The following is a 26,687-nucleotide window of genomic DNA, read 5'->3' on the forward strand; positions in this document are numbered from 1 at the left end:
GTTTCTAAGGACGAGATGATAAAATCCCGTTACTACGGTGGGCCGTGTGGCTATAAATCATGTATGTTTAATGAGCGGAGGGATAAATGACAGTGTCAGCAATTAATAGGGTGTGTGTCACGGCAATACCTGACATCATTAAAGTTGATGTGAGTGTAAAAAAAAAAAAAAAAAGTTATATATAGAGCAGTGGGGCTGTAATTGAGACATCCAAGCCGCACTAACGCGTTGTAATTGTGTCCTAATGGTGCTCATGTTTCAGCACTTGCGAGAGCTTTGACGGCATGTCTGGTTTGTACAATAATCCTGTCATTCCCAACCGCTGCTGATAATGGTTTTGTAATGAGGTGGTGCATGATTCTGACTACTCTGGAATGAGCCAACAAATTTCATCCAGAACTGACTAACTTTTACTGAGCCTTTTTGTTAGACTTTGTTTTTTTTTTTTATACCACCTTCAGCTGAGAGTGGAAACTGAATTTGCCAATGCAGCATAATTGTTGGCTCAGCTTTTTCGCGAAGTGCAAGCTATTCTCATACAATGACATAAAGATGCCACGGGGATATTCAGGAATTTATATAGGCAGGTCGCTACCTGGCATCTTGATGTATTTTTAGTGGACTGTTTTTTCCCCCCTTTTGCAGCAACTTTGTACTTTTGTATTGATCAGATCAGGATGTTTACTCGTGCAGCTGCAATGTGTCAAAGAAAAAGTGCCCATTGACTTGTTTATCGGTTTGCATATATGGACAATAGATAACAAGGGAACACCTGCACTCTTCAAGAGATACGGGGTAATAAGGCTCATTTTTAGCAGTTTTGTTTGTCATTATTGCAGGTTAAGTAGTAGTAGATCCAGCAAAATTGCTTTACCAGATTGATTATTCATCAGCATTTTAGAGACAACGCAACAACAGGGGGGGATACTTTTTAAAATAATTAAATAATATAATAAATGATACACCTTCTTTTTTGGTCCATTGACACTTTCAACAATAAAGATGTGAATTACAGGCAGACCATTTGACCGTTTTACAATTTAATACTTTGTCATAAAAATCGGCAAAAATTGGTAGCTTTTTTTTTTGGTCCTGATTTTTGGATGGTGGGGATTATTTGACTGTCATTACATTTGACTTATGTTATGTGTTGATATTTTATTAAGAGCTATAATCATTCCAACTGAAGATCGATGGTCAACTGTTTAGATGTGATGTGATATATTCCGATCTGCCGTATGGGTCACTCCATTGTATCAATTTAAAAAATGTAATTGATCAAAATGGAGTTTACTTGTCTATATATATATATAATATAAATATATCAAGTTTTATTAAAGCAGCTGCTTGATAAAAACAAATTACACAAGAGTAGTTGCCATTGTGACAGAAACAGACAAAAGACCAACCTTGATGAATTCAAGTGAAATTCCGTTCGGATTCTGTTTTTTTATTTTCATTGAGGTGTTTTATGTGGAGCATTTTCCTTTCACTTGGTCATCGGGTTTCATTCTAATTGGGATACGCAAGCCTCCATGTAACCACTATTTTTACTGAACAGCAGCACGTACCGTCTATCCACTGTTACTTCTCTGATACGACCTATGAACCTAATAATCCCCCCCCCCCCCCATTGCATGTCTGTGCCAAAGACAAAAATTGGCTTTTACAGATAGTAGTGTTATTACAGCTGCTTTTTTTGTCATTCTGACCTACAATTTCCTGATTTTGCGATTTTTGTAAATGCTTCTTCCGTCGCTCCATACAATCTCAATTTCAACATGTAGCGCAAATGATAAAAAAAACAACATTTTTTTTCCCTCAAAACGTCACATCTAAGCCAACAGCAGCCCCGCTTAGACGGGGTCACCCCCACTCGGAGTATCCGACTGACAGTTGTGGAATTTGATGTGCTCGCTCGCTCTTAAGAGGGAACGATGAAAGGCGTCTCTATCTCCGCTGGATCAATGGATGTGCCCAGGGCCAAACTAGCCCGACACCGCCGCCTCCTGTTTTTCGCACCATGTCCTATTTACTTATTTAGCCATCCTACTACCGGCGTCTTATCTCACCCAATGAAATTAATCCTTGTCTAAAAATATCTGGAGGAAGAGTCACTCATTTTCCTGCTGTTAAGGAGGAAGACGTGCAGGGAGCTGAAGCCCCTTTCACGCTGGTCATCTCTGTCCTCACCTCTGTGTGTACGGAACCGACATTTTTTTTTTTGCCAGTTTGCGTAGTGTCAACTAACTGGTGCTAGAGTGTGAAGTTTAACGCCCGAGACTCACATCCCACTTGAGGTTGCACGACTTTTTTTTTTTTTTTATATATATATAGTTAATGATAATGTGATGAAAGTTGAGTTGACGTTTATTCAATGACATGATAAGTATTTTTTTTTCCATGACAGTGCAGCGGCCCCCAACCTTTCTGGTGTCATGGAGGTGGAATGCATTTTGATTGGTCGCCTGAATTTCTGACCTCAGCGCGCAGCTCAAGTCGCACACACGGTGAGTTTTTATTTTCACAAGGTGCAAAATATTAAACATTTTACAGTGTTCCCTCGCTATAAAGCGCTTCACTTTTCGCGGCAGTCAACCGTAAACATTTCTTGACAATAATATGTTATATGTGACCTCACTAGTCTAAACATGACATTCTGGTTAATATTACATTTGTGGAATAAGAGTTATGACGCAAAATCAAGCCATTTTTTATCCATCTTAGGGTTGCGGCCATTTTGCCACTTGCTGTCGACTGAAGATGACATCACAGTGGCTCAGGGCTCAGGCAACGGCCAATCACAGCTCATCTGTTTTCTGGAGCTGCGCTTTGATTGGTTGTTACCTGAAACCTGAGCAACAGTGATGTCATCTTCAGTTGACAGCAAGTGACAAAATGGCCGCCCTCTGAGATGGATAAGCTTGCTTAACTCATATTCCACTAATGGAATATTAACTGAAATACCGTATTTAGACTAGTGGGTATGCATAGAACATATTATTGTAAAAAAAAAAAAAAAAGGGGGGGGTTGACTTCCCCTTTAATCAATGTAAAGTCTTCAATTTAACCTTATTAGCATGGAAAAAGTGTGTATCTTAACTGTTTGATGGCACGTTGTTGGCAGGCGTGTTAGCCCTTTTGCCCCGTAGGTTTTGCCCTTTACCAACACAATCACCACTTAGTGAACGAAGCTGTTCACGCTGTGGGCGTGTGACCTTGTGATTGCACCCCGCTGGGTTGCCGATTACCTGTCAGCAGCTTTTGTACACACAAACACACACACACACCAACACAAATATCACCAACTGGCAATAGACAATACCCACTAGGTCACCGTCGCTTGCTGGAAGCATATTGCTTTTTAATGGGAGCGCAGACACAAACACACACGCGCACACAAACACACACACAAATGGCCACATGTCGTAGATTGTCCATTAAGGACAGGATTAGGAGAGGCCGGGAGTCTGACATTGAGACTGTTTGTGAGTCATTAGAGACAGATTTTAGGCTATTTTGTCGCCTGCCGTCCATTGATACTGAGTGACATGTTACAACACACACACACACACACACACACAGAGTACAAAAGCAGTAAAACACTAAAAATCATCACTGTGTGAACTCTCCAACACAGCAGGAGGCCTATTTGGAGAAAGTGCTATTTTTCAGCTCCTTTTCCTGAAGTGGAAATAATAATTGTGATTGATCAAACACTTCATTGATTTCTCTCCCACGCTAAAAAAAAAAAAAAAAAAAAAAAGGCTCAAAAACAAGCTCTATGACCCACGCAAATATTCATCTCTCATGACTGAGTTCTATTTCCGTCCTCCTGATGTGCTGCCTCATATCTCCGTATGTGTGACTTTGTTGATGAGATGTGTAAATCATGTTTATTCTAGCAGAACACAAAACGCAAAAATAAGCGTGCATGGACACGCAGTCCACAGGCAAAAATGACAAGCGACTGCCAGGAAAAATGGAATAATTGCAAGAATGAAAGTAGTTTTTTTTGTAATATGTGGGGGGGGGGGGAAGAGGAAAATTACAAGTGCATGTCAGAATTCTATGGTCGAAGAAAAATAATAGTGTAATGCGATAAAGTGGTGCCACTGTGACCATGCTTTTTACTCAAATCATCTTCCCCATTGCAATGAATGGAAATGCTATTGAACTATTCCAGCACCTCTCAAAACACCAAGAAAAATATAAAAAAATAGTACTATACTGAATTTTATTATACTTTTGTAAAAACATTTAGTAATATCACAATTAAATAGAATGTAAATAACCAAAGCAGCTTGATGATGATGATTTCATGCTTTAATTCAATGGGCCTCCTTTGTGCACTCCTTGGCCACCAGGGGGCGATATGATACCCGGCCAGCCATACTACGCGAATAAAACTGAAGATGGTTGCAAGCTGTTAGCTTTAGTTTTTTTTTTCAGAGGATAAAGAATATATGCCTGCGAGTATTGTTGTATTGTCTATCTACATGTATGTTGTGTTCACATAAAAGTTGTTTACAGAGTTGGAACTACCGCAACATTGATGCTAGTTTGGAAATTTGTGTTAGCATTAAGCTAGCAAAGTGTCCTAAAGCTGAGTTATGTGGTTTGGTTAAATACACAACATGTAATTGTAATGCTCTGTTTTATGGTTAACTGTTTTCAAAACATACCAAAAAAAAATGGAGCAGATAAATGGCATTTCCATTCAAAGGTGATTTAAGATTTGGTCACCGGACAAATGAAACGTAAAATATTTATTTTAAAAGCAAAGCCAACTGGAGGGCGATCAGCTTCATAGGACGGATGCATATGTACGACTTGTCATCCGGCCTTTCACCTATGAAAATGATATGCCAGGATTATTTTCCGCTTGCCTGTATTTTCCCTTGATTGGTCTTCTGACAATCACGCCTCCTCCTCTTCCCCTTCCTCATTACAACCCTCCTTTAGACTTTAGTGGAATTTCTATGCGAGACCTTTGCCTCTCTGCAGAGAATTAAACATGCTGTATGCCGACCTTTTTTGTCTGCGGCGACTTTCATTCCGTCGGCACGCAACGCACACCCTTGAAATCCTGAGAAAATGCTCCATTCCTTGGTGGTGGGGAAAAAAAAAAGAAGAAAAAACATCCACCAGCTCCCGGCAACTCAGATCTACCACTTCGTCCTTCTTCCAGGTCACGGAAATAGTCTTTTAATATTTTGACGAGTGTTCTCCGGCTGTGACCTTGCGGAAGAGGCACAACAAATGATTGCCCACAGAATCTGCATTCCTTTCCGCCGGATCGGACTTTTGTTTGAACAGATGAGGAAGCGACTCATATGACTGCCCCGAAAGGTACTTTCGGTGACATGAACTGATTGATTGTGTCTCTAGATAAGTTTTCAACTTGTTTCCGGGCAGTTTTTTATTTACACTTTTGTAGACTGAGGATTCACTTTGATTCACTTTCAAACAAGTCAGAGATTAGTCAGACGAAAGTCCTTTGTTGACAACATTTGGGTCAATACCGGATCCAACTGAGGTCCCTTATATTCATCCATCCATCCTACATTGTATTGTTTTATGGGGGAGGGGAAATAATTGTAGCTTTATTTAAAAATAAAAAATCTGAGTATAACTTATCATAAATTGTATTCTCGGATTTGTGTGGAATAGGGCCGCGAAAATCAGAGAAAATTTGTGTAGAACTGCCCAAAGAAATGTATTGGTGGCAGTGTTTGTTTTTAACATAAAAAAAACTTCTTCAAAAAAACGCTTAGAAACATTCACTATGTGTTTTCCATGGAAAAAAAGGGGTGATACTGAAGACATTTAACATTTTCAATTTATATTTTTACTGTTTATGAATTTACTTATAAACATATATTGGAATATAACTGTGTATTGTAATGAATATAACTGTGATGATGTTGTTGTGAAGTATATTGGTACTTTTTCACTCCCTGCCAGCTGGTGAGATAGGAATGTGATGGGAGTAAAATTCTCAAAAGTTCTCATGAAGATAACACTGTTGGGCTGAGGGAGTCTAGGTCTAATGGCATTACCTGTCTAATCATATATTTCCGGCTTGGACGGGGAACTGGAGTAAACATGTCAGTAAATCACTTGTCTGTCTATTATAATTACTAACCCTTTGTCCAGCCTCAGAGGAGGAGTATGCTTTTTTCATCTATAAAACGACTGTGTGTTTTCATATTGACACACTCGAGGCTTAACATCAAATTTCGAATGTAAGCATTTTCTCTGGTGTCTTTTAGAAGCTTCTAAAATAAACTCTTTGCAAAGAAGGCTTTTTCATCAGATCTCTTATCCAATTATTTTGAACATGCAAAGATTACACTTAATATAGTGATCAACTAATACCTTCAATGGGAAAAAATATATACAGTGTTCTCTCGCTATAACGCGATTCACTTTTCGCTGCCTTTTTTGCATGCTTTTTTTTTTTTTACAATAATGTACCTATCTTATAAAATTTATGAAGGTTTGAACATTGAGAATGTTTAAACAAGAGAGTCATGTGAGAAAATGAAAATGCCTTGATGAGAAAAGTGTATAAACTGTGGTGTTTTAGAGCCTTAAAACATTTATAATAAATGTAAAACATCAAGCTAACTTCTTTGCGGATTTCCTTTATTGCGGGTATTTTTTGGAACCTAGCCCCAGCGGGAAACAAAAAAACACTGCATTGAAAATGTACAAAAAAATCTGCAAATATTTGCGAGATTTGTACGATATCCACACCAAAAAAAATCTGAGGAAAAAGCTTCTCTTTGGAAAATAACTTCAAGAAAAAAGTAGTTCAAGGACAAATCACTAATCATAACATCAATTTCTTAAAATGTGTTAATAAGAAAAAATCTGACTTTATTTTATTGTTTTACGATTGCTTTTCCTCGAAAAAATGTATATTGTGATTATGGATTTTAGGTCTTCCAAAAATACTTTTTCTACAGAAAAAGACTATTCATGTAACATTACAACAACTTAGATTTTTTACAAAAAGAAAAATTGATTTTCATTAGAAATTGTAGGTCATTAAAAAAATACATAAATATTAGAATAAAGTAATATTACAGAGATTAAAGTCACATATGTTGAATTTTTATTTTTGAATCTCATGATACAGTAATAAAGGCTCACAGTTGTATTTCTGTCAAGAATTTTTTTTTTTTATGAAAATACTTTAGAATAATTCAAGAATAAAGTTAACAGTATGTATATTTTTTAGATTTGTTTCATATACAGTATATAATTTAAGGACATTTAAGTCAGCCTCAGTCTTTTTTTGTTACAAGAGTAGTTGTAATGTTCTGAGAATAGTCATTGTTTTAAGGACTGAACGTCAACAAAAAAGTTTTTTGTTTTTTTTTTGTCTTCTAGTAAATATAGTCCGATTAAATGCAAACAATTGAATTTCAGCATCTCTTTTCAATTCAACAAACTTCTTCCTTTACCCTCCGCGATATTATCTCATTAATATTGCTGGTTGACTACAGCATGCTCAATAATGCTTATCACTCAGTCTGTGTGTGCTTCTTACTCTGGGGCGGGAATCCAAGTTTATTCCCACGGGCCCGAATACTGCTTCGGATAGTGCTGTTACGCTGACAAATATTTAAGTGGTAGGCTGTGATGGGTGATTTTTATCATAGACAAATAGTGTAGAAGACACACCCGCGCGCCAGCACACACAGATGGTTGTTTTTCCCTCTCCCTGCCCTCTCCTCCATATGCATGAGGCGCAGGCCATGCGTGTGGCTGCTCGCTGTCAGACGGGGTTGAGCGGGCAAGGACGCGTTGCCGTACGTGTGTGTGTGTGTGTGTGTGTGTGTGTGTGTGTGTGTGTGTGTGTGTGTGTGTGTGTGGGGGGGGGGGGGGGCGTGTGCGTGTGCATGCCTCTCTAACTCAACAATATACCTGTCAGGCTGAGAGACAGCGTCACGTACAGATACATACACGGTGCACGCGCTCTGCATGCTAAAACACACACGCACACACGTGAATATTTTAACACACTTGGCGTGTTGTGGAGGTCACGTGATATTGCATTGTGAATATTTCAACCTGGCGTGGCGTCGATTCTTCATCGCCTCTCTTTAATATTGTCAGAACGTCACATTTACTTAGAGGTATAAAAGCCCGTTTTAAAGCAACGTATTTCATAAAAAAATCACAATAAAAGGTTAAGATTTAGCGCAGCGGTTGCAAAATTTTTCAAAAGGACACACTCATAACTTCTGAATTGGCGTAGTGATCGCTCCATTGGATGAAACGACATTTAAGATGGAGTCATTATGTTGTGAACAAAGTGCAGCGAGGTAAAACAAAAAGTTTGTTGGAGCCCTCCACATCCGTGTACTGCAACCATTTTGAATACAGTGGTGCCTTGAGATATGAGTTTATTCTTCCTTGACCACACTCATATCTCAAAACAACTTTACCCATCAATTTGAATGTAAATGCCTTTAATATGTTAGAACTCCCTTGCTTTGGGGATGCTGGAAGTTAATACAAAATTACATCAGAATGTGCAATTTTTAGATTAGCTGCTAAATGCTAACCCAAGCTAGCACTCTGCTAGAGGCCCTCATTAAATTATTATATATATTTTTTTAAATACTGACAATTAACTCAATGTTAAATCAACAATCATTTGTCCCTCTGAGGAGGAAAAAAACAGCTAAACAGAATTTATAAAATTGTTCCTTACTAAATATAAATCGCTAAGTTGGCAACACTGACTGTGCTTTTTGTAAACTAGCTGCGCTGTGTTCGCATTGTTCCGACTTGTTTTTCATCTGTCGAGTAACAGATGTTTATAAACTCTGTGAAATGTTTTTTTTTTCTTCCCTCCTAAGAAAAATGGTAATTGGACACACGTGGTTGTCACAACCCGTATTTAATGTAGCTTTCTGATACAGTATGCTCTGCAGACTATCACATGGGTAGCCGGCATCTGTTGTCAACCCACGCAAGTCTAGAGAAGCTGCGCATCGACAGGTTGAACTTGAGCGACGTCGGCGCTTTTAACGTTGTCTAAGCATCTGTGCTGGTATTTAAGTTGTTCATTAAGAGAGCACCTGCTGGTAGCAAGCCTTATTTGATAAGACTTGGGATAAAGACGACAAAAAATACATGCTAGCAAACTCCGTTTACTTAACTCACCTCAGAAGAGATGAATGTACGAAAAGATATTTTTAGCACGTAATCACCACGCGCCACTCTCCAAACGTGACAATATAACTGATACATTTGTGATCAAGTTGAATTGAGCGTAGACTGGTTAGTCATGCCGAGAGAATGAGGCCAACGTAATTGAAAGGCGATCGTTGTTGTAGTCTTATAGATGCTAGTTATGTAGCAACAGAGCTAGCCCAATAGCTAAACAATGCAGGGTTATGTTGTTGCGCAACTCTTAACATCTAGTGTGCTATCTCGTCGCAGATGTAAAATGTGTTCTTTTTAATTAGAGGTGTCAAAATTAGTGCATTCATTTAGGGTTAATTTTAAGTTGCTTTAATGTCACAATTTTTTTTTGCGCGCCTTAAGAGCCCCTTACTTGGAAAGCCTGGACTGGGGGAATTCCAGTTGCAGCGCATTAGACACATCCACGTCAAATTTAGCAGTAGTAAATTTAATAATAATAAAGCTATATTTGTGAAGAATGGGGTCAAGTTGTATTTTACAATTTAAAAAAATTGCAGAATTTCACAAGTTCCTTCATGATAAAGAGTAGATAGCACTTAATATGAAAAGAAAAATGCACTGAACTGTCACCAACGTCTTACAAATGCAATTTGAAAGTAAAAATTTGCAGCAACACAAATCAATATCACACTCGTTTTTTACAGTACATTACATCTTTTTATTTTTAACTCAATTTTATGTATTATGAAATAACTGTATCAATGACTAAAAGATGCATCCATCTTTCTATAAGTTTAACATTTTTTTCATTTTCATGTTAACAAGAAAATATATTTTATTGAAAAATTTTTTATTGTACATATAGAACAGATATAAAATTTGTGATTAATCGTGAGTTAACTATTGAAGTCATGCAATTAATTACGATTAAAAAATAATAATAATCTCCTGACTTTATTTTATGGGTAGTAACTGTAAAATATCTGGGCATGTGATTTCCAACATTCTTGAGCAGATTTCAACTCTGCTTTGCTAACCAAAACAGCAGCGTACCTATCAGAGCCTGTAAACTCTCCAAAGTGTGGAGACCTAACGAGCTCCTGGTGTAGCAATAACGATGATTTTACATTATGTGGCGACGGTGTCTGCCATGACAATTATTCCAGTCGACATCCTGCTACCTGCTATATCAGTAGTCCCTCGTGCCGCTGGATTGTTCCGTTGTGCCCCGTCGCTTCAAAAATGACTCGCCATTGTTTCCTACGGATAACAATGGACAATTTGCAAGCTCCCCTCAGCGGGCAGTTAAAGATTGCTGCCTTTGCAGAGCTCTCTCGGGTCGAGACCTTTTGTGCCCGGTCATGATCGTCCCGATCGATCTGTCAAGACCTTAGAGGTTCACTAACTGCAACCTGTGTCCTAATGTGATTAACATGAAAATGCTGTACTCGGGGGGGAAAACTGGGAGGTCATTACTATTCCTTACTTGCCATTGATCTTGCTTTAAGCGGATAAGGTTGCAACATTAGGCCAGTATGCTGAAGTTTAAGCAACCCAATGCAAGTTTAGGCATTCCTTTGTTTTTGCTGCAAGGGGAAATTGGGTTTGGAAAGTTCTGCTTTCATTTCCAGCTGGATCAGCTGCAATTTGTCTAAAAGTTCTTCTTCACCAAATCTTCGCATTCTGGTTTTGTTATTCATTTCATTGTAACCTTTCACTTGTTATCTCATTGCTGAACTGTGTGGATCACCCAATTAGTGTTTTCTCTCTTCTTCAGGACATTTCATGGTTGGTATGACCAATGTTTGTGCAATGCATCCGATTTACTTTCCGTCTTCTCCCAACTTTATTGCTAGTTTTTCCCCACAAATAGCTCTATCTATCCATCCATCCATTTTCTTAACCGCTTATTAACTCATTCACTCCCAGCCATTTTCACTGAAGCAATCCCCTTCGCTCCTGGCTGTTTTTCTGGATTTTGACTGATTTTGCAAGGCCCACAGAATATTGTGTTCTATTGCTATAAAAACATGGAACCTACCAAAAGAAAGATCTCTTCTTTCATCAGGAAAATAAATACATTTCTATCTGTTTCCGTTTTGCAGCAATTAGCATTAGAATATAGCTAAGTTTCATCATTATTCACAAATCTGCTTAGAACTGTAGGTCAATTTGCTTTTTTTTAGCATGGCCCTGGTTGATCTCTTGCTCTGCTGCCACCTGCTGACCGGTTTTGTAATAACTACCATTTCCTCAACCGTTCTCTGCAGTTGAGAGGCTACATCAAAGCCTATGCTCTAGCATAAACAAATAAATAAATAAATAAAAATAAAACGTATGAATACGTCTTTGGGACACTTCAAATATTTAAAATAGAACAGTAGTAAATCTTATGGTGGGTTCACAGAAAAAGTGTTTTATCCTTTAAGGCAGGGCCAGGATCACCAGTCTTTTTTTTCTTTCTTTTTTTATGAGAGCTACTTCTAAGGTACTGATTATGTAAAGGGCCACCAGTTTAGTACACACATCTGAGTTGGGTTGCAATCAGGGTTTTATGCTGCCGATTTCGATACCGATCATCCATGATTATTTTACCACTCATTGACTGCCAGCCCAGACTTCTATAGCCGTCAATGGCAGTGTAGGAGTTGTTAATAATCAAATTTTTGTGATCACCGATTAAAGACACAGATTGACATACTATATGTTGATCACGTACTTTTCCATGGGAATATGCCGATCACGATGTTTGTTTTATTAATAGTTACTACTGCTTATTTATGTGAAGTGGGTAAGCAGCATAGAATGTTAATGGATGAATGTATTTCTTATGAATTCATTTGCTCAAGAATGCAGAACAAGGGTAGGCCTTATTAATCAACTTTGGGACCTCCATTAGTCCCATTTACTCATCAGCAAGTGATATTCATCAGGTCGAAACGAGCAATTAAGGATGTGTTGGCACAGTTTAGTGAAATGAGTCGGAACGCTCGGGCTGGAAAAAAAATCCTAAAGAGTTTTGCTACGTAAACGACAGCGTTACAGCTGAACCTCCAAGGTTAAAGCTGCGATATTTTAAAGAGTCATGTTGTGCTTTTCTTCCTTCACAATTTAAAACTGTTCCCAGGTGCCGTGATAGCACGTCTGTGACACAAACCTCATCCAAATTCTAGTCTTGCTTTACAAATATACGTGGTGACCCCCAACATGTGACTGCCTCCAAATAATAGATGATTGCATTACAGCTATTTCTCACACACACACGCACACACACACACACACACACACACACAACCAGTGTTGTCTCCATCTGGGGTTCAAAAGAGTATGCCATGCCTAAGAAAGTTGTCGCTAGACAGCGAGCTGTGTTATTTGTGCTTTGGATGAGCAGAAGGCGGAGGAGAGGAGCCCTCTTTCAAGCAGAAGGATCCTCGGCTAACATCCGTGTCCGAGGGTAAGCATGGAAAAAAAAACAACACAATCTGTTTCTGAGTTTCTCAAGAGGCGTGAAAAATAACAATCACCGCAGCTAACAAATTGTCCCTGTGCCCAATGGGCAAAAGCACGCACGCACACACACGAAGGCGGTAAACGGCATTTTTTTGTTTTTGTTTTTGCCTTCTCAATTTGGGTGTGCCTCATAGCAGTGTAAACAGTCCAACAACTGTGAGACAAGATTTGTACAGTATGTCGGGTTGGAGCTAAGTTTAGCCTGGGTTGTTAGTAGAACTTATGGAGAGTCACCGGATGCACATAAAATGTTGATGAGCTGCTCATTTAACCACCCCCCCTCTGAAACTCTGAAACATACGACAAATACACGTAGCGTAGCTATAGTCTAATGTGAGGATTCGTTGGTGGTTAATGGGACACTGTTTATAAAATGAAAAGGCAGGATGGAGACTTTACTCGTCATACACAGCAGCTAGAGCGACAACACTTCCTGATCCCTTATCAGCTGACTAACACTAACCAATCAGAAGCTAGCATACTTAAGGTAAATGCAAGTGAATGATGGAGAGCAGCTGATTCGACACATCAACTTAACTACTTGTACAAAAAAAATACCAAAATGTATGAATGTGTAAATAAAGATTCTGGAAACATAAATGTACAAGTAAATATACATTTTAAGAAATTAACTTAAATACCTGATCCTCGGGGTGTGGAACTTCGCAAAGCGAGCCGTCTTTGTCGCTGGCCGGACCCAACGCTTCAAACATCATATGGTTCATCTCTGCTAGAGCAATTACTAACTCCTTATTTGAAAACCCGACCAAAAAGTATTGGCACAAACATTCGAGTAGTACTCTACGTGTATTTCTTGTAAGAGTTTTTTTCTTGCCAATTTGCCACTTTATAAACTCACAATTGTTAAAGTGGCAAATTTGTGAGTTTTTTTTTTTTTTTGCAATACCCACCCGCCCCCTCACACCCCTCTGAAAAAAAATATGTGCGTGGCCTTAATACGCCGTCGTAGGAATTTGATTTCATTTCTTTCTTTTTCTTTTTTGCTACTGTGGTCCAGCAGGACTTGTTTTCATTATTGAGCAGCACATTTCAAGCTTGGGATAACGCCGGTCATGACTCTGTCATCCTGTGAGTTCCTCCTTGATGCATTTTTTAAAAGACTGTGACACCAATGCCTTCCAATTCCTCCAGACGGCAAACAGTTTCCCGACCATCACTCTTCCTTTGTCACGTTTTCTTTGCCAGCACAGTAATACGAGTTTTGCAGAAAACTTCCACACGGGCTGCTGACAGATGCGTGGCAGCGCTCAAGATGAGTTTTCGCCTCTTCTCGTCATAAGGGTCCACGTTTTTCTCACGTGTTCATGCAGGAGCACATGCAGTAGCAATATAATAGTCCCTCCATGCAGTGAACTGAACCCAAGCCTATTGAAGGTTCAATAATCACAAATGCTTGTTTGTTTGTTTTTTCCCGTGAAACCTGTTATTCAGGAAAAATACTCGCCTATTTGCATATTGTGTGCATATTGTGTGCTTCCTGTAACACTCTAACTTGCAACAAAAGGCTTTTGCAAATAGGAAAGTAGTCATCTGTGTGAGAAGAAGTGTTGTTAAAATGGTAAATCTTGTAACCAGCTCTTTTCCTACTGTTTTAAACAGATTTGTGAATAATGATGAAACTTAGCTATATTCTAATGCTAATTGCAGCAAAACGGACACAGATAGAAACATACTTTTTTTTTTCCCCTGATGAAAAAAGAGACTAATCTTTCTTTTGATAGGTTCCTTTTTTTAAATATAGCAATAGAACACAATATCCTGTGGGCCTAGCAAAATAGGTCAAAATCCAGTAAAACAGCCGGGAGCATAGGGGGTTACTTCAGTGAAAACGGCTGGGAGTGGATCAGTTAACAGCAAGGTTAAAGGTGGCACTCATTAAAACTTACAGTTATCTCGTTAACAGCAATGAAATGCCTCTAATTTCATTTAACTCTAAAACTTGGCCATATGCTAATAATGCCACATCAGTTGAGCTGTCCTCATACCATGTGTTCAATCTGTATCACATATCAAGCAGTTTTTCCATCTACTGTATCGAGAACGACACCTTTTTAAAAAAAATATGCTGAATTTGTTAGCAAGTTCAGCAACAGCATGTTTAGCACCTGGAAAAAGTGAAAGCACAATCTGACCACTTTCTGCCATCTCAGCGTCCTCATTTCAAAACATCTTCTTTTTTTCGTACCAAATGATAACTCTTCTCTTGTTAAAAGCATGTGGTTTTGCGAGTGGCGTGGATATGGATTCGGGTGTCATAAATCCTGGCGGATTGCTTAATATCACCGCGCGACAGATGACGTCCTATCTGAATAATAGCCTTTCCTCTCGTGATAAAAACCTCATTTTACAGCCGCAACCCAAATGGATTTATCTGCAGGTGTGATGAGGGCATTTAATGAAATCATTACAATGGATTACACAGGCTTCTTCCGTTGGTTTATTAATATAGTTTATGAAAGGAGAGGGCTGTTTTTTGTTACGCTCCCCTCCCCACTTCGATTGCCTGTTTGACAGGCCGGCAGTCTCACCGTTTGTGTCTGGCATGAATACCTGCAGGGTGCCCACCTGACCGTTTTTTTTTGTGTTTTTTGGGGAGGGGTGGGGGTGGATTAAAGATTAAAGCATGAGTGTAAAAACTAGTGCATCTTGATTTTTGTGCCGGTACCAGCCTTGTTTAGTATTTCAGTGGCTGAGAATAGTTTAAACTTTACGCCTGCTGGATCCGTGTCTAAGTATTGGCACAGGTAGTGCAATGTGATTTTGGTGAATTTGATCGAGGTGCAGGCAGACGATTGCTAATCCAGCACGTGAATACATATTCTTTATGATCTGGGAAAAAAAATATTTATTACTGAGCAGACGCTAATGACCTCTGAATAATACCCGAAATGAAATAGACAAAAAAAATAGTATAGTGGCTTTCAAGAAAACCTACATCAGGGGTTTGCAACCTGCGGCTCTGGAGCCACATGTGGCTTTTTAGTCCCTCTCCTGTGGCTCCCTATGAATCTCTAAAAATCAGTAGTCGTAATTATTATTATTATTTTACATATTTATTTTTTTTAGATATATTTCCTTTTAATTAATTAACAAATAAATAAAAGATGAATAATTAATTATTAAAAAATGTCCATAAAATTGCCAAAAATGTCAAAAATGTTGACAGAAAGGCAGAAAAGTTAAAAAATATATATATGAAAAAGAAAATATGAATAATTACAAAAAAATAGAAGAAAATGAATTGGATGCTGCTAGCTATTGGGCCCTCAGTAACATTATACTTACACAAACACAATGTCCAAATGTTTTGCAACTCCAGACACATTTTTTGTTATTTATTTGGCCTTAAATGGCTCTTTAAACTGTAATGGTTGCAGGCAGTACTTTGTAGCTGAATGAGAAACATTTTAAAGGTGTTTTTTTTTTTTTTTTTTTTTTTTAAACAAAATTAGTGCTCGAACTTCACAATAAACCCTTCCGGAGAGGCTCAGAATGACGTTATGTTTGAATTACGGCTGAGAGAAATTACCGTGAAGTGGCGTGTCCTCGAGTGACATCAGCAGGCTGCTCCAAGGGCCTCGGCCGACTCCGCCGAATGAGCGATGATTATATTCGCAGCTGTTGTCGAGCTGTGATGAATAGATGCGGTTTTTCACCAATAACGCTCCAAACAAAATGAAACCAAGTCGTGAATAAATGTATTGAACGTCGCTTCTGCGCCTGGTCAGCAGTCTGCTTGTGGTGGTGTATGTGTGGTGTGTGTGTGTGTGTGTGGGGGGGGGGGGGGGGTAACAAGGGGTTGGTGGTCTGACATGAAATCTAAGCACTCAGCAGCTGTACAATAGCCCATTAGTCTTCATTTTGGCCAGGACATGCAACAGGGCCCTTTCGTCTCGATGAGCAAACGAAAATGTATTGGAGCGGCCGCTTGGGGCTAATTGAAAGAAATTGTCTGTCTGTTTGCTTTGTGTTAGCGCCGTGGCGGGCAAAGGGCGCGGCGGTTGTGATGATGTGGGACCTGTGCTAGCTCGCTGCCCGGCGGTCATCACCCCGGCCGACTTTTGGTTTGGTCGTCGTGCAGACAATATTTGAAAATTGTTTAAGGGGAAATCATTTTACGGAGGATTTATGAAACGTGTTCTTGATGACGTTGGTGCGGCCATGTTGCTATTTGCATACCTGCTATTTATTGTTATACAGTGGTGATTGTCAAAGGTTGTAGTGATATACGCAAATGAATCACTCAAGTCAACCCCCCCAAAAAAATTTGGGGACCGCAATATGTTCTATGCAGGCCCACTGGTCTAAATATGGTTAATATTGTGTTAGTGGAATATGAGTTAAGCAACAAAATCCAGCCGTTTTTATCCATCTCAGGGGGCGGCCATTTTGCCACTCGCTTTTGACTGAAGATGACATCAGTGTTGCTCAGGTCTCAGGTAACAACCAATCACAGCTCAATTTCAGAAAACAGGTGAGCTGTGATTGGTCGTTGCCTGAGCCCTGTGATGTCATTTTCAGTCGGCAGCAAGTGGCAAAATGGCCGCCCGCTGAGATGGCTCAAAACGGCTGGATTTTGCTTCATAACTCATATTCCACAAATGTAATATTCATCAGAATGTCATGTTTAGACTAGTGAGGTCACATACAAAATATTACTGTCAAAAAAAAATTAAAGTTGACTTCCACTTTAAGTACAGTTTAGTTTTATTTAACTCGAAAGTACATTTCATTAACATGTATAATCTTTTAGGATCTCTGTTTTATTTATGAATAATTTTTACCTAATGTATAATACATTTTAATGGAATCATGTTTTTTCCCCTTATAATCAACATATTTGTTAAAGCTGCTTTTTGTAGCAATTTGCTCAACAATTTATTTGACCATTTATGAGTGAAACATTTTTTAATTAGTAGAGTAACACCTTAGCTGTTCTTATTGGGAATTCTTGTAAACATCTGGCCAATAGTTTTTAGACAAGATTCGGGTTCGAATTTCCCGCCCTCTGTATGCGGTCTGCAGATGTGGCACATTGTGTATGTGACGAAGGGAAAATGCAGTTTCATTTTTGGGCCCCAGGTGGCAGTAGCGATTTGAAATTCCATTTTCTGCGTTCAGTAGCTTTAATGTTCGAACCATGCGTAATGTCACAGGTTTCTCTGGCGTCAACCCCACAACAAGCTCATACTTCTACTGGAATCCTCCATCACGCTGTTTTTCACTATCAAGCCAGCCCAGCCAATGCTAGCTACTCCGCCGCTAACACTTCCAAAAGTGGGAAGTAAAAAAAAAAATTTAAAAAGCAAACGTAAGTAGGCAAACTCGCTGATGTTGGATTTTGAATAAGCAGGCATTCATTTGATTGGTGGTATTGTCCTGAAGTCAATTGTTGATTCAGCTGCTTAGTGAACCAGTTCCTCACAGTCAGGAAATCCATGTTTGAATATTTTTTATGTGGAGTAGGGATGCACCCATGCCAGTATCGTTACACATTGGTATGTGTCTATACTCTATTGTGCTTTACAATAATAAGCAATAATGCAGCACATTCAAAATAACAGACAAAACCCATTTATTTTAAATCCTCCTTGCTCCATTATAATTGCTCACATTTACCAGGTGAGCATCTGAATCCCGAGGAGTGATGAGGAGGAGGAGGAAGGCGACAAGCAGAATAAATAAATCGTCTCGGGCGGAAGTTGATTGGCATCGGTGTTTTTCAAATAATATGATGCAGCTGTTGATAGTGGGGGTTGGGGGAGCACGTCTGCAGGTTTACTTTCCTGGCGGCCCCCGTGGCGGCGCGCCAGTCGTGATGAAGGCAGACAGCTGACAGGTGCTCCGAGGATGACACCGACGCCACCGCGCACCTGCTAAACTTAACTCTGGAGGAGAGCGAAGAGAGGGAAAAACAGCGAGTGTGAGAGCTGGAAGAGGGAACAAAAAAAAAAAAAAGATAAGAGGGTTAAATCGTAAAAGTGTTGGAATGACAGCTGAATCCTTCACTGACTTCTGACTGAGGCTATCCCCCCCCCCCCCCCCCCCACTAACAATAGAAACTTGAACATAACAATTTGGGAAATGAAATGAGATGATGATGTGTTTTTTTTATGACATACCAGCACATTTTGACTTTGACGTTATAAAGTACGTTGGTACTGAAACCATACCATGCCAAAAACTTTAAAACATCAGTAAAAAATTTTTTTAAAAAGGAATAATAGTTCACACCTAAATAACTTCACATTATTTGAATTTGTATTAAGTCAAACAATTACAGTAGTCAAGGGGTTACTAATTAGAGTAATTTTGATTAAAGCTACTGAATGCAGAAAACTGATTTTCGAATTGCTACTGCCACCTGTGGCCAAAAAAAGAAACTGCATTTCCTTTTTTTTAAGAAAAAATACTTTTATTGACACCAACCATCTTTGGATCATTTTCCCTTCTTCAAATACAGTACACAATGTGCACATGACATCACATCCGCAGACAGAGGGCGGGAAATTCGAACCCGAAGCCTTGTCTGAAAGTTATTTTCCAGAGGCTTGCAGGAGTTCCGGTTATGAACAGCTTAGGTGTTAATCTACTAATTAAAAAAAGTTTCAGTCATAAATAGAAATGGTATTGTAAAGATACTTTTGGGTAAATTTAAATAAATAAAATAAAAAAATAATCATTTTGAAAATGTTTAAACATTTTTGAACAATTGAAGAAACAACTCAAAAGCTGTGAGATTTTCAGTAAATAACATAGGATTGCTTCTCACTCAAAAATCCACGAACAGGCAACTTTTCAATTGCCGAATGGTTCACTTAACACAGGGTGTAGATTTCCTCCAGTCACTCGCTAGACTTTTACCTACGAAGGTAATTAGCAATTGCAACGAAATTGTCAAATATAAGGATGAAAAACACGTTTTCAATAAGAGCGTGTGTGTGAGATGGCGCCGATGCTGATGCTGTAGTCCAGAGGCACGCATTTGCCGCCCCATCCCCCACCCACCTTGAACTCTTCAGACTGGGGAGGGTCCCTTCATTGAGCTGTGTATCATCACGAGACGGTCGTGAGTAGTTGTAGCCTTTGCCATGTGTGTGCGCGTTGTTGGCTTTTACACACATATGCAAATGTCCAGCGATGTGGACGGCAGGCGCACGTGGCAGGTAGCGGCTGGCTGGCTGCGAGCGCTGTCACCAATTTGTTCCTCGCCATAGGGGACATGCAGGGGATGGAGAGGCGATGGCAGCTCCCTGTCCTCCTCGTGGCTAATGAGGCCTACACTTCCTCTTCTTCTCCCGCGTGTGTGTGTGTGTGTGTGTGTTGAGTTTGTATCCATTTGTGTCACAGAGCTGCCATGGCTTTCCATTCCCAGGAACCCGAGTTGATTTCTGGGCACACACGCGCACACACAACCTTCACTTACTTCGTCTTATAATTTTTTCCTCAATGAATTATTTACATGCACACACACGTACAGATACAAAAACACAACAGTCCGGATACAATACATTCATTGCATCTGCCCAGGTCACCTATCAAATCTTGAAGGTGGGAGAACTGGAGGAAATGCAAATTTGCTGGGAAAGTATCTTCCCATTATGTCCAACTGACCCGTTATGTTGCCATTCAAACAAACCCAATCAAAACTTAACCACCAAGGTTATGGTGAGGGTCAAATTGACCCTTTAAAAATGTCAACCATGCCCCCCCTCTCAAAAAAAAATGAAAGAAAACTATGTTTTTATACATTTTTAAATGATCACACGTGCTGAGGTGTGGGTCACATTGACATTGAATATTAAATTTTACATCAGACTAGTTCTTGAATGAGTCTTCAGTGTTTAACTTGTGAAGATGTTAAGTTTGTGTTGAGAATGGCTGCGATTGCATTTGTAGTTCAAGACCGCCACCGTGTGGTTCAAAACAGGATGTGCAGCCAGGGTAACCTTATTCTAAAACCTCTGTTCAATCATGCCATCAAATCCTATTCATTTTCTATCAATGTGGATCAGCTCAATTTTAGCCCACCGGTAAGCCTTTAACTTTTACAACACACTTGTTTGGTAGGATTTTTGTGAAGTTGCAGTGAATGCATAACAGATTGCAAGTGTTAAGTAAATTATTGACTGATAATTGAAGTAGATAAATTGTCTTTTGTATTTATTAATGGTTCACTTTCCTTCATTTTAGCATGAGCCTAAATTATAAGACTAAAATATTTATGTATAATCAGGGTTTTTCCCGGCTCAAATTTAAGGCACCTCTGCCTCACAACCAGGAAATGGGCGTGTGCAACGGTTGCTCCATGATCTGTTTCTTCTTCGGTACATTAAAGTAAAAAAAAAATAAAAAATAGAAAGCTATTTCTTCTTCAGTTGTCGCTTCAGGTAATACAAGATTGTTAAACAGGCTCCTCATGACGGGGAGCTTTTTCTAAATTCCGTTGTAAATGTCAGCTTTACAGATGCCATGTTTGCTCTGCCATGTCTTCTTTATATCTACCACAACACACAACTGTTATCATAGGTGGTGATTCCGGGTGGATTAACATTAATCGTTTATTATTTTTATGGTGTCTATTTGAGGTGGTGTTTATTTATTCAAGTGGGTTAATTTGGGTATGGTGTGAATTTGAGTGAAGGCAAGTAACTGAGGAAATCCTTTTTTTTTTTTTTTTACTAGTTTTCCATATTAGGTGCCAAGTGTCGTTATTCACTTTCTACCAGTGCAGCAGTTTTATTCCAGCTTTCTGGTTTAGCAGTCAAGTGTGCTGAAAGCAATAAACCCCAAAATGACCTCAAAGCTGCTAAAACAGTCTGCACAGATAATTTAATGCGCACTTATCACAACTTGTGAACCCCTTCTGGTGTCCATAGTCACCCCCATTCATTAGTTGTTATATTATTTTATAAGTGAACAGTATGAGGGATGACGTCATTGGTCAGAAAAATCAATTTTTTTTATTGTGCAGCTCTAAATGCAAGCAAACCAAATATAAATACACTCCCAAAAACAGCTTCATTCATAACATGCAGGACAGAAAAAAAAAAAGGACATCAAATAGTGAGTCAAGAGAAACATGGGGAACGACTTGACTGAAATAAGAAAATTGTGGATTTTTAGTGGAACAAAAGTTACTATTTTTAAAGTGGAATATTAGTTAAAACAAAAAATTATAATAATGAAGAACAAATTTTAGAGGGTGAAAAGTGAGAGGAAAAGTTGTATTTTTATGCAAAATAAGTTGTATTGCGGGTGAGTCTGATAATAAAATATGTGATATTTTATTTAAAAGAACAGTATCTTTTAAAATTAAAAAAGTAGTACTTTTGAAAAGGAAAAGTTGTACTTTTAGAAGGCACAACGTAGATTTATTTTGGAGCAATAAATATTTTATTTATGGGGGAAGTACATTATACAGAAAAAACTGCTTTTAGAGAGAGGTGAGAAAACAGGAGAGTTAACTTATTTAAATGAGATATTAAAAAAATAAGAATTCAAAAAAGTAAATTGTATTTTTCACAAACAGATTTTTTTTTTTTGTATTTTTCTACAGAAAAAGTATCTTTTTATTTGTAAGAGAAATAAATTGTTTACAAAGACTATAATGGACTCAAAGACTATAATGACTTTTGAGTCATTACAGAAAGTGTGTGGGGAAACTTCATAGATTTCGGATGCAAAGAAAGAAAGCTAAAAAAAATAAATAAAAGATACCTGATTCCAAGTACACTGGCATCCATCACTTTTTTTTTTTCCTTCAGTAATGTTTCTGTAATCTCAGGTCACAGCAGTCCAAAAAGTGCCCCACCCCAATTCCACTTGAAGGCCATACGTCCGCCTTAGGCCGTCAACATGACGTTAATTAGTGCGTGGATGTGGGCGGCTTGAAGAGTCCCGTCCTTCGGAAGTGGCGCACGATGAACGGCACGGACACCAGCGTGATGCTGATGCGCACGGGCGCAAACAGTTTGTGGACGGCATAGGCCAGGACGAAGGTGCTGGTCCCCGCCGCCATCTTGGACCGGATGATGGCCTCGCTGAAGCCCAGCTTGCTCAGCACGGCCGCCATGTCCATTCCGCTAGAGATGAAGGCACAGAGGTCACGTTTCATCTTACCGTGTTCAAAGATATCATCCATTTTGTAATATTCCTCTCGCAATATTTGACACCTTTGGAGGTATAAATTATGTATACATTTTAAAAGGAAAACATTTTGTTAAAGGAAAAATTTGTCCTGACAAAATTTCAGTTTTCCCCCCCAATTTTATTTATTTATTTTTTTTTTACAGCTAAAAAATAGCTTATTTTTTTTTTCTTCTTTTGTTGTGTTGAAATTTGCGGTTATGGAATTATGAATGGGTTTTTGAATTCCCATCCAAGGGCAAGTGACTCCTCAGCGTTATCGAGCTGGCTACACTGGGCCAGCTTTTAATCAGCCAAGTACAAGGCAGCAAAGTGTTGAGTGCGATAATGCTACATGGTTGCGGGCCACAGTGGCTTTTCCATGGGAGGCTTATTATCAGCTGTGTGAGAAAGGCTGCGGGCTCCCCTGCTAATCTGCTGCAAATTTCTTTGCTATGCTGGCACGCCGCCCTAACTGTCACACACTCAACACACGCTCAAAGGCTTTACTGTTTTGCATCTCTTTTATTCAATTTAAAAATTAAAAAAAATTTAAAAGGCAGTTTCAAGATTTTATGTTCCGCATGTCTCCTTGTAAGTCTGAAACCAACCACTGAAAACTCGTGTTTTAATTTTTCAGATTCATGGCGTGAGTACTGTGTAAGTATTACAGCTGGGGGACATTTTTAAGATGCTATTTTTAATGGGTACAAGAGAGTTTCATGCATTTTGGATGATTTATTTTTGCTTTTAGCCTTTAATTGATAAGACAGCTGAAGAATTGACTGGAAATGGGGGGGAAGAGAGAATGATCTGCAGGAAAGGACCGCACAGTCCGGAAATCGAACCAGGTTCGCCTGCTCCGAGGACGAGCCTCTATGCATGGTGCGGGTGCTCATCACACAGAGCTAGCAAACAACAAAGAGGATTTTTTTTAGGGTTTTTGTTTTATATATAGATTTTTTTATTTATTTTTTTTCAAAAATAGTACTATTTTTAGAGGAGATTTTAGCAAGAAAAAATTTTGAGGTAAAAATTGGAGAAATAGTTTTAATTTATAGAAATAGTTGTTTTGTTTTTTTTCTTACGTGAACAGCAACAATAAAGCAGTAATAATATAACCAAGGGACATACAAGATGGGTACGGTTAGGGATGATATGATTTCAGAATAAATTTACCACAAAATGTTTTGCCACTCTAAATTGGCCATAAGTTTTGAATGGTTGTCTTTGTGCCTTGCAGTTGACTAGCGACCATTCCAGGGTGTTACCCTGATTTTCTTGCCAAAAGACTGCTGTTTTGTCACATCGATGCCATCAGTATGTTTAATGGAAAAGTGCAAGTAGTATAGGCTGCTTTGTCACCTGGATATGAGGAGGTAGAACATTCCCAGAGACATGAGGGAGATGCCCACGTGGAAGGAGACCCCCACAGCTCCGTACTCCTTGAAGACCTTTTTGAGTTGCTGAGTCTTATTGGGCTTATTTCCCTCCGGCTCGGAGTCCGCGGAAGCTTCCCCGCCAGGCGGAGGAGTTAGTGAGGCTTCCTTTCCATTGTGAACGTCCTGGACGGGATGAAATGAAACACAATGATATAGTCGAAAGTACAGCGCACACGCCAAACTGCAACACAATCCGTTCAGTGGTGCTGTAATAACCTGCTTTAGTTATTTGTAACTAAGAGCTCCTTGAATAAGTCACCTTCAACATTTACATATCAGTAATCATCTGAGCTGGAATGACACACTTGAGATGATGTTGGTAATTGGACAGTTAAGTATTTTTTTTAGGTGGAAAACACTGGTAACGGTATAGTCTAATGGGGAGCTTGTCGGCCCTGTCGACAAAGCACAGTTAAGAAAGCCGACGTGGGCAGCTTTTCAGAGAGGTCACTGAGGCCGGACTCAAAGTAAAGGGGGGCGGGCAGTGGCCTTGGGAGGGTCATGTGAGCGGGTGGCCACAGAGGATGTATGGGAGGAGGAACAGTGAGACCTCTGTGACTGATAACTTCTCACAAGCACAGTTGAGTCAGAGTGACACACACACACACCTCCACCCTGAGGCCAACAGCCTTCTGACAGTTGCCTAACATTTACTTTTTGTCTCTTTTATTCATTATTCTATTATTGTTTGTTTGTTTTTTATTTTGTTTTATTTCTTTGTACTGCAGCCTATTTTTTTTTTTAGCATCTACAGTTTGTAAAGTTGTATTTATTTAAGAGAGGAGTATCATATATAAAGGGGAGAAAGGTATTGTTTTAAGAATTTAAAAATATTTTTTTACAGGTCAAACTGACCAGAAAAAAAATCAACTTTTTCTGGTTACTGTTAGACAGTGACTTAGCTTGTAACCGGAGAACCATAAACAAATAGTCTTTTTTTTCTTTTCTTTTTTAAAATCAGGTTTTAATTTATCCATATAGACAATAATAAACATGTTTTGAGGGGGGTTAATTTGCAAAATGGCGACACAAGCTAGCAAGGGTTCACTGTATTCTCATTTAAAACGTTAGGTCTTGCGCAACAGTCTTGTTCGACTTGTTTGAAATCAAATGAAGGTTATGACAGCAAAACAGGAAGAGAATGTGACTTTTGGAACAATCGGTGCTCCGTGAATTTTGTGAAATAAATTGGCAGGTGTGATGTGTACACAGTACACCTGCCGTTGAGCAGTGCGCATGCGCCTCCCGTAGACGTTTGAATGACGTAAGGTGAAGGTACAGTAGTTCCACCGTACTCGACACCCTCCCCTTCTTCCCCTCTTTGGGTACACCATTACACAGCTACGTGGTTACAATACCTCCGCCTTGTTCTTGTCGTCCATGTCGGTGGTCTTTTTCGGGGCAGCAGCAGCGGTGGAGAGCCCGCGGTTACTTGAAAACAAAACCACCGGTTCCGCCAGGCCGCCACGGAGCTTCAAGTGTCCCCAGTCCCGAATTAGCAAACCGTAGTGGTGGTACACCTCCGGTCGTCGTCCCGCGAAGCGTGCGAGCGCTAAATCCACGCAGCAGGTCCGGACCCGGTGAAAGCCCCTCGTTAACGTCAACGGGCCGGAGTATGAGTGGCGGAACACGCGCGCCGTCGTCCTCGTCGCCCGACTCAGAAACATGGCCGTCATTCCGCCCTCAAAGCGAGTTGAGCGCAGTCCAAAATGTTTACCGAAGTAAAGGCTAGATAACACGGAGTGAAGGTCCAAACATGCTGACTGTGTCCCCCCCTCACCTCCTCCCACTGCCTCCAGTCCTAACTGGCTGCCTCCCCCCCCCCCCCCAGCAGACAACTTGCTGACAGGCGGACCGCGCAACCGCAGATTGGACTGGAGGAGGCTCTCGTCAAAAGAACAAAGCACGCTGCTGTGAGACGTATGTAACATGCATGGGTAGAAACGGCCAGGAGGGGGCGCTGCTGTATTTCTGATCATCTACATAAATTTCAACTCCATCAAGAACATGCAAATGCCACATAGGTCCACCTTCCTGTCTGACGTTTGCATGTTTTCCCCACTGTGCTTGTGTGAGGGAATGCTCTTTATATTAAGAATTTCCACAAATAGTGGCCTAGGGATGTTTATTCTTACTCAATCGCAAAGCGGAGCAAGCATTTTATTTTTTTAAATTTAAATAGTCCTTGATGCTCCACAAAGCCTTGCGTATGGGGTAGATGCCACGGACTTCCGACTTCCGGGGTTTCACACATCAGCGTCGTTTCCGGCCACTGATGGTCGCGTTCCAACACTCCTGCATCTGTGTTCGTATTCACGCCCTTAAAAATAAACATTTTTACAATTTAAAAAATATTGCAAGAATCATTTTATAACACACTTTTACCCTCTCTTTTTTTTCCCTGAGCCTTGATGAAAT

The 26,687-nt window shown here is 39.6% G+C and overlaps 1 protein-coding gene and 1 long non-coding RNA gene across 3 annotated transcripts in view; one reads left to right on the top strand and one right to left on the bottom strand.

Annotated features, from left to right (window-relative positions):
- LOC144056369 (uncharacterized) overlaps positions 1-26,687 on the top strand; it is a 45,878-nt gene that overhangs the window by 1,463 nt on the left and 17,728 nt on the right. For both annotated transcript variants that reach the window (XR_013295052.1, XR_013295051.1), the window contains exon 2: positions 2,411-2,510. This is a non-coding gene — a long non-coding RNA (uncharacterized LOC144056369). The remainder of the gene's footprint in view (positions 1-2,410; positions 2,511-26,687) is intronic.
- On the bottom strand, positions 21,640-26,066 carry fam210b (family with sequence similarity 210 member B). The gene is made up of 3 exons (XM_077573134.1): positions 25,628-26,066; positions 24,193-24,392; positions 21,640-22,784 (listed from the first exon to the last, which is right to left on the bottom strand). The coding sequence occupies exons 1-3, from the start codon at positions 25,943-25,945 to the stop codon at positions 22,568-22,570; spliced, it is 735 nt and encodes a 244-aa protein (XP_077429260.1). The 5' UTR covers positions 25,946-26,066; the 3' UTR covers positions 21,640-22,567.

This window comes from Vanacampus margaritifer, chromosome 8 (genome assembly GCF_051991255.1).
Source record: "Vanacampus margaritifer isolate UIUO_Vmar chromosome 8, RoL_Vmar_1.0, whole genome shotgun sequence".
Taxonomy (NCBI): domain Eukaryota; kingdom Metazoa; phylum Chordata; class Actinopteri; order Syngnathiformes; family Syngnathidae; genus Vanacampus; species Vanacampus margaritifer.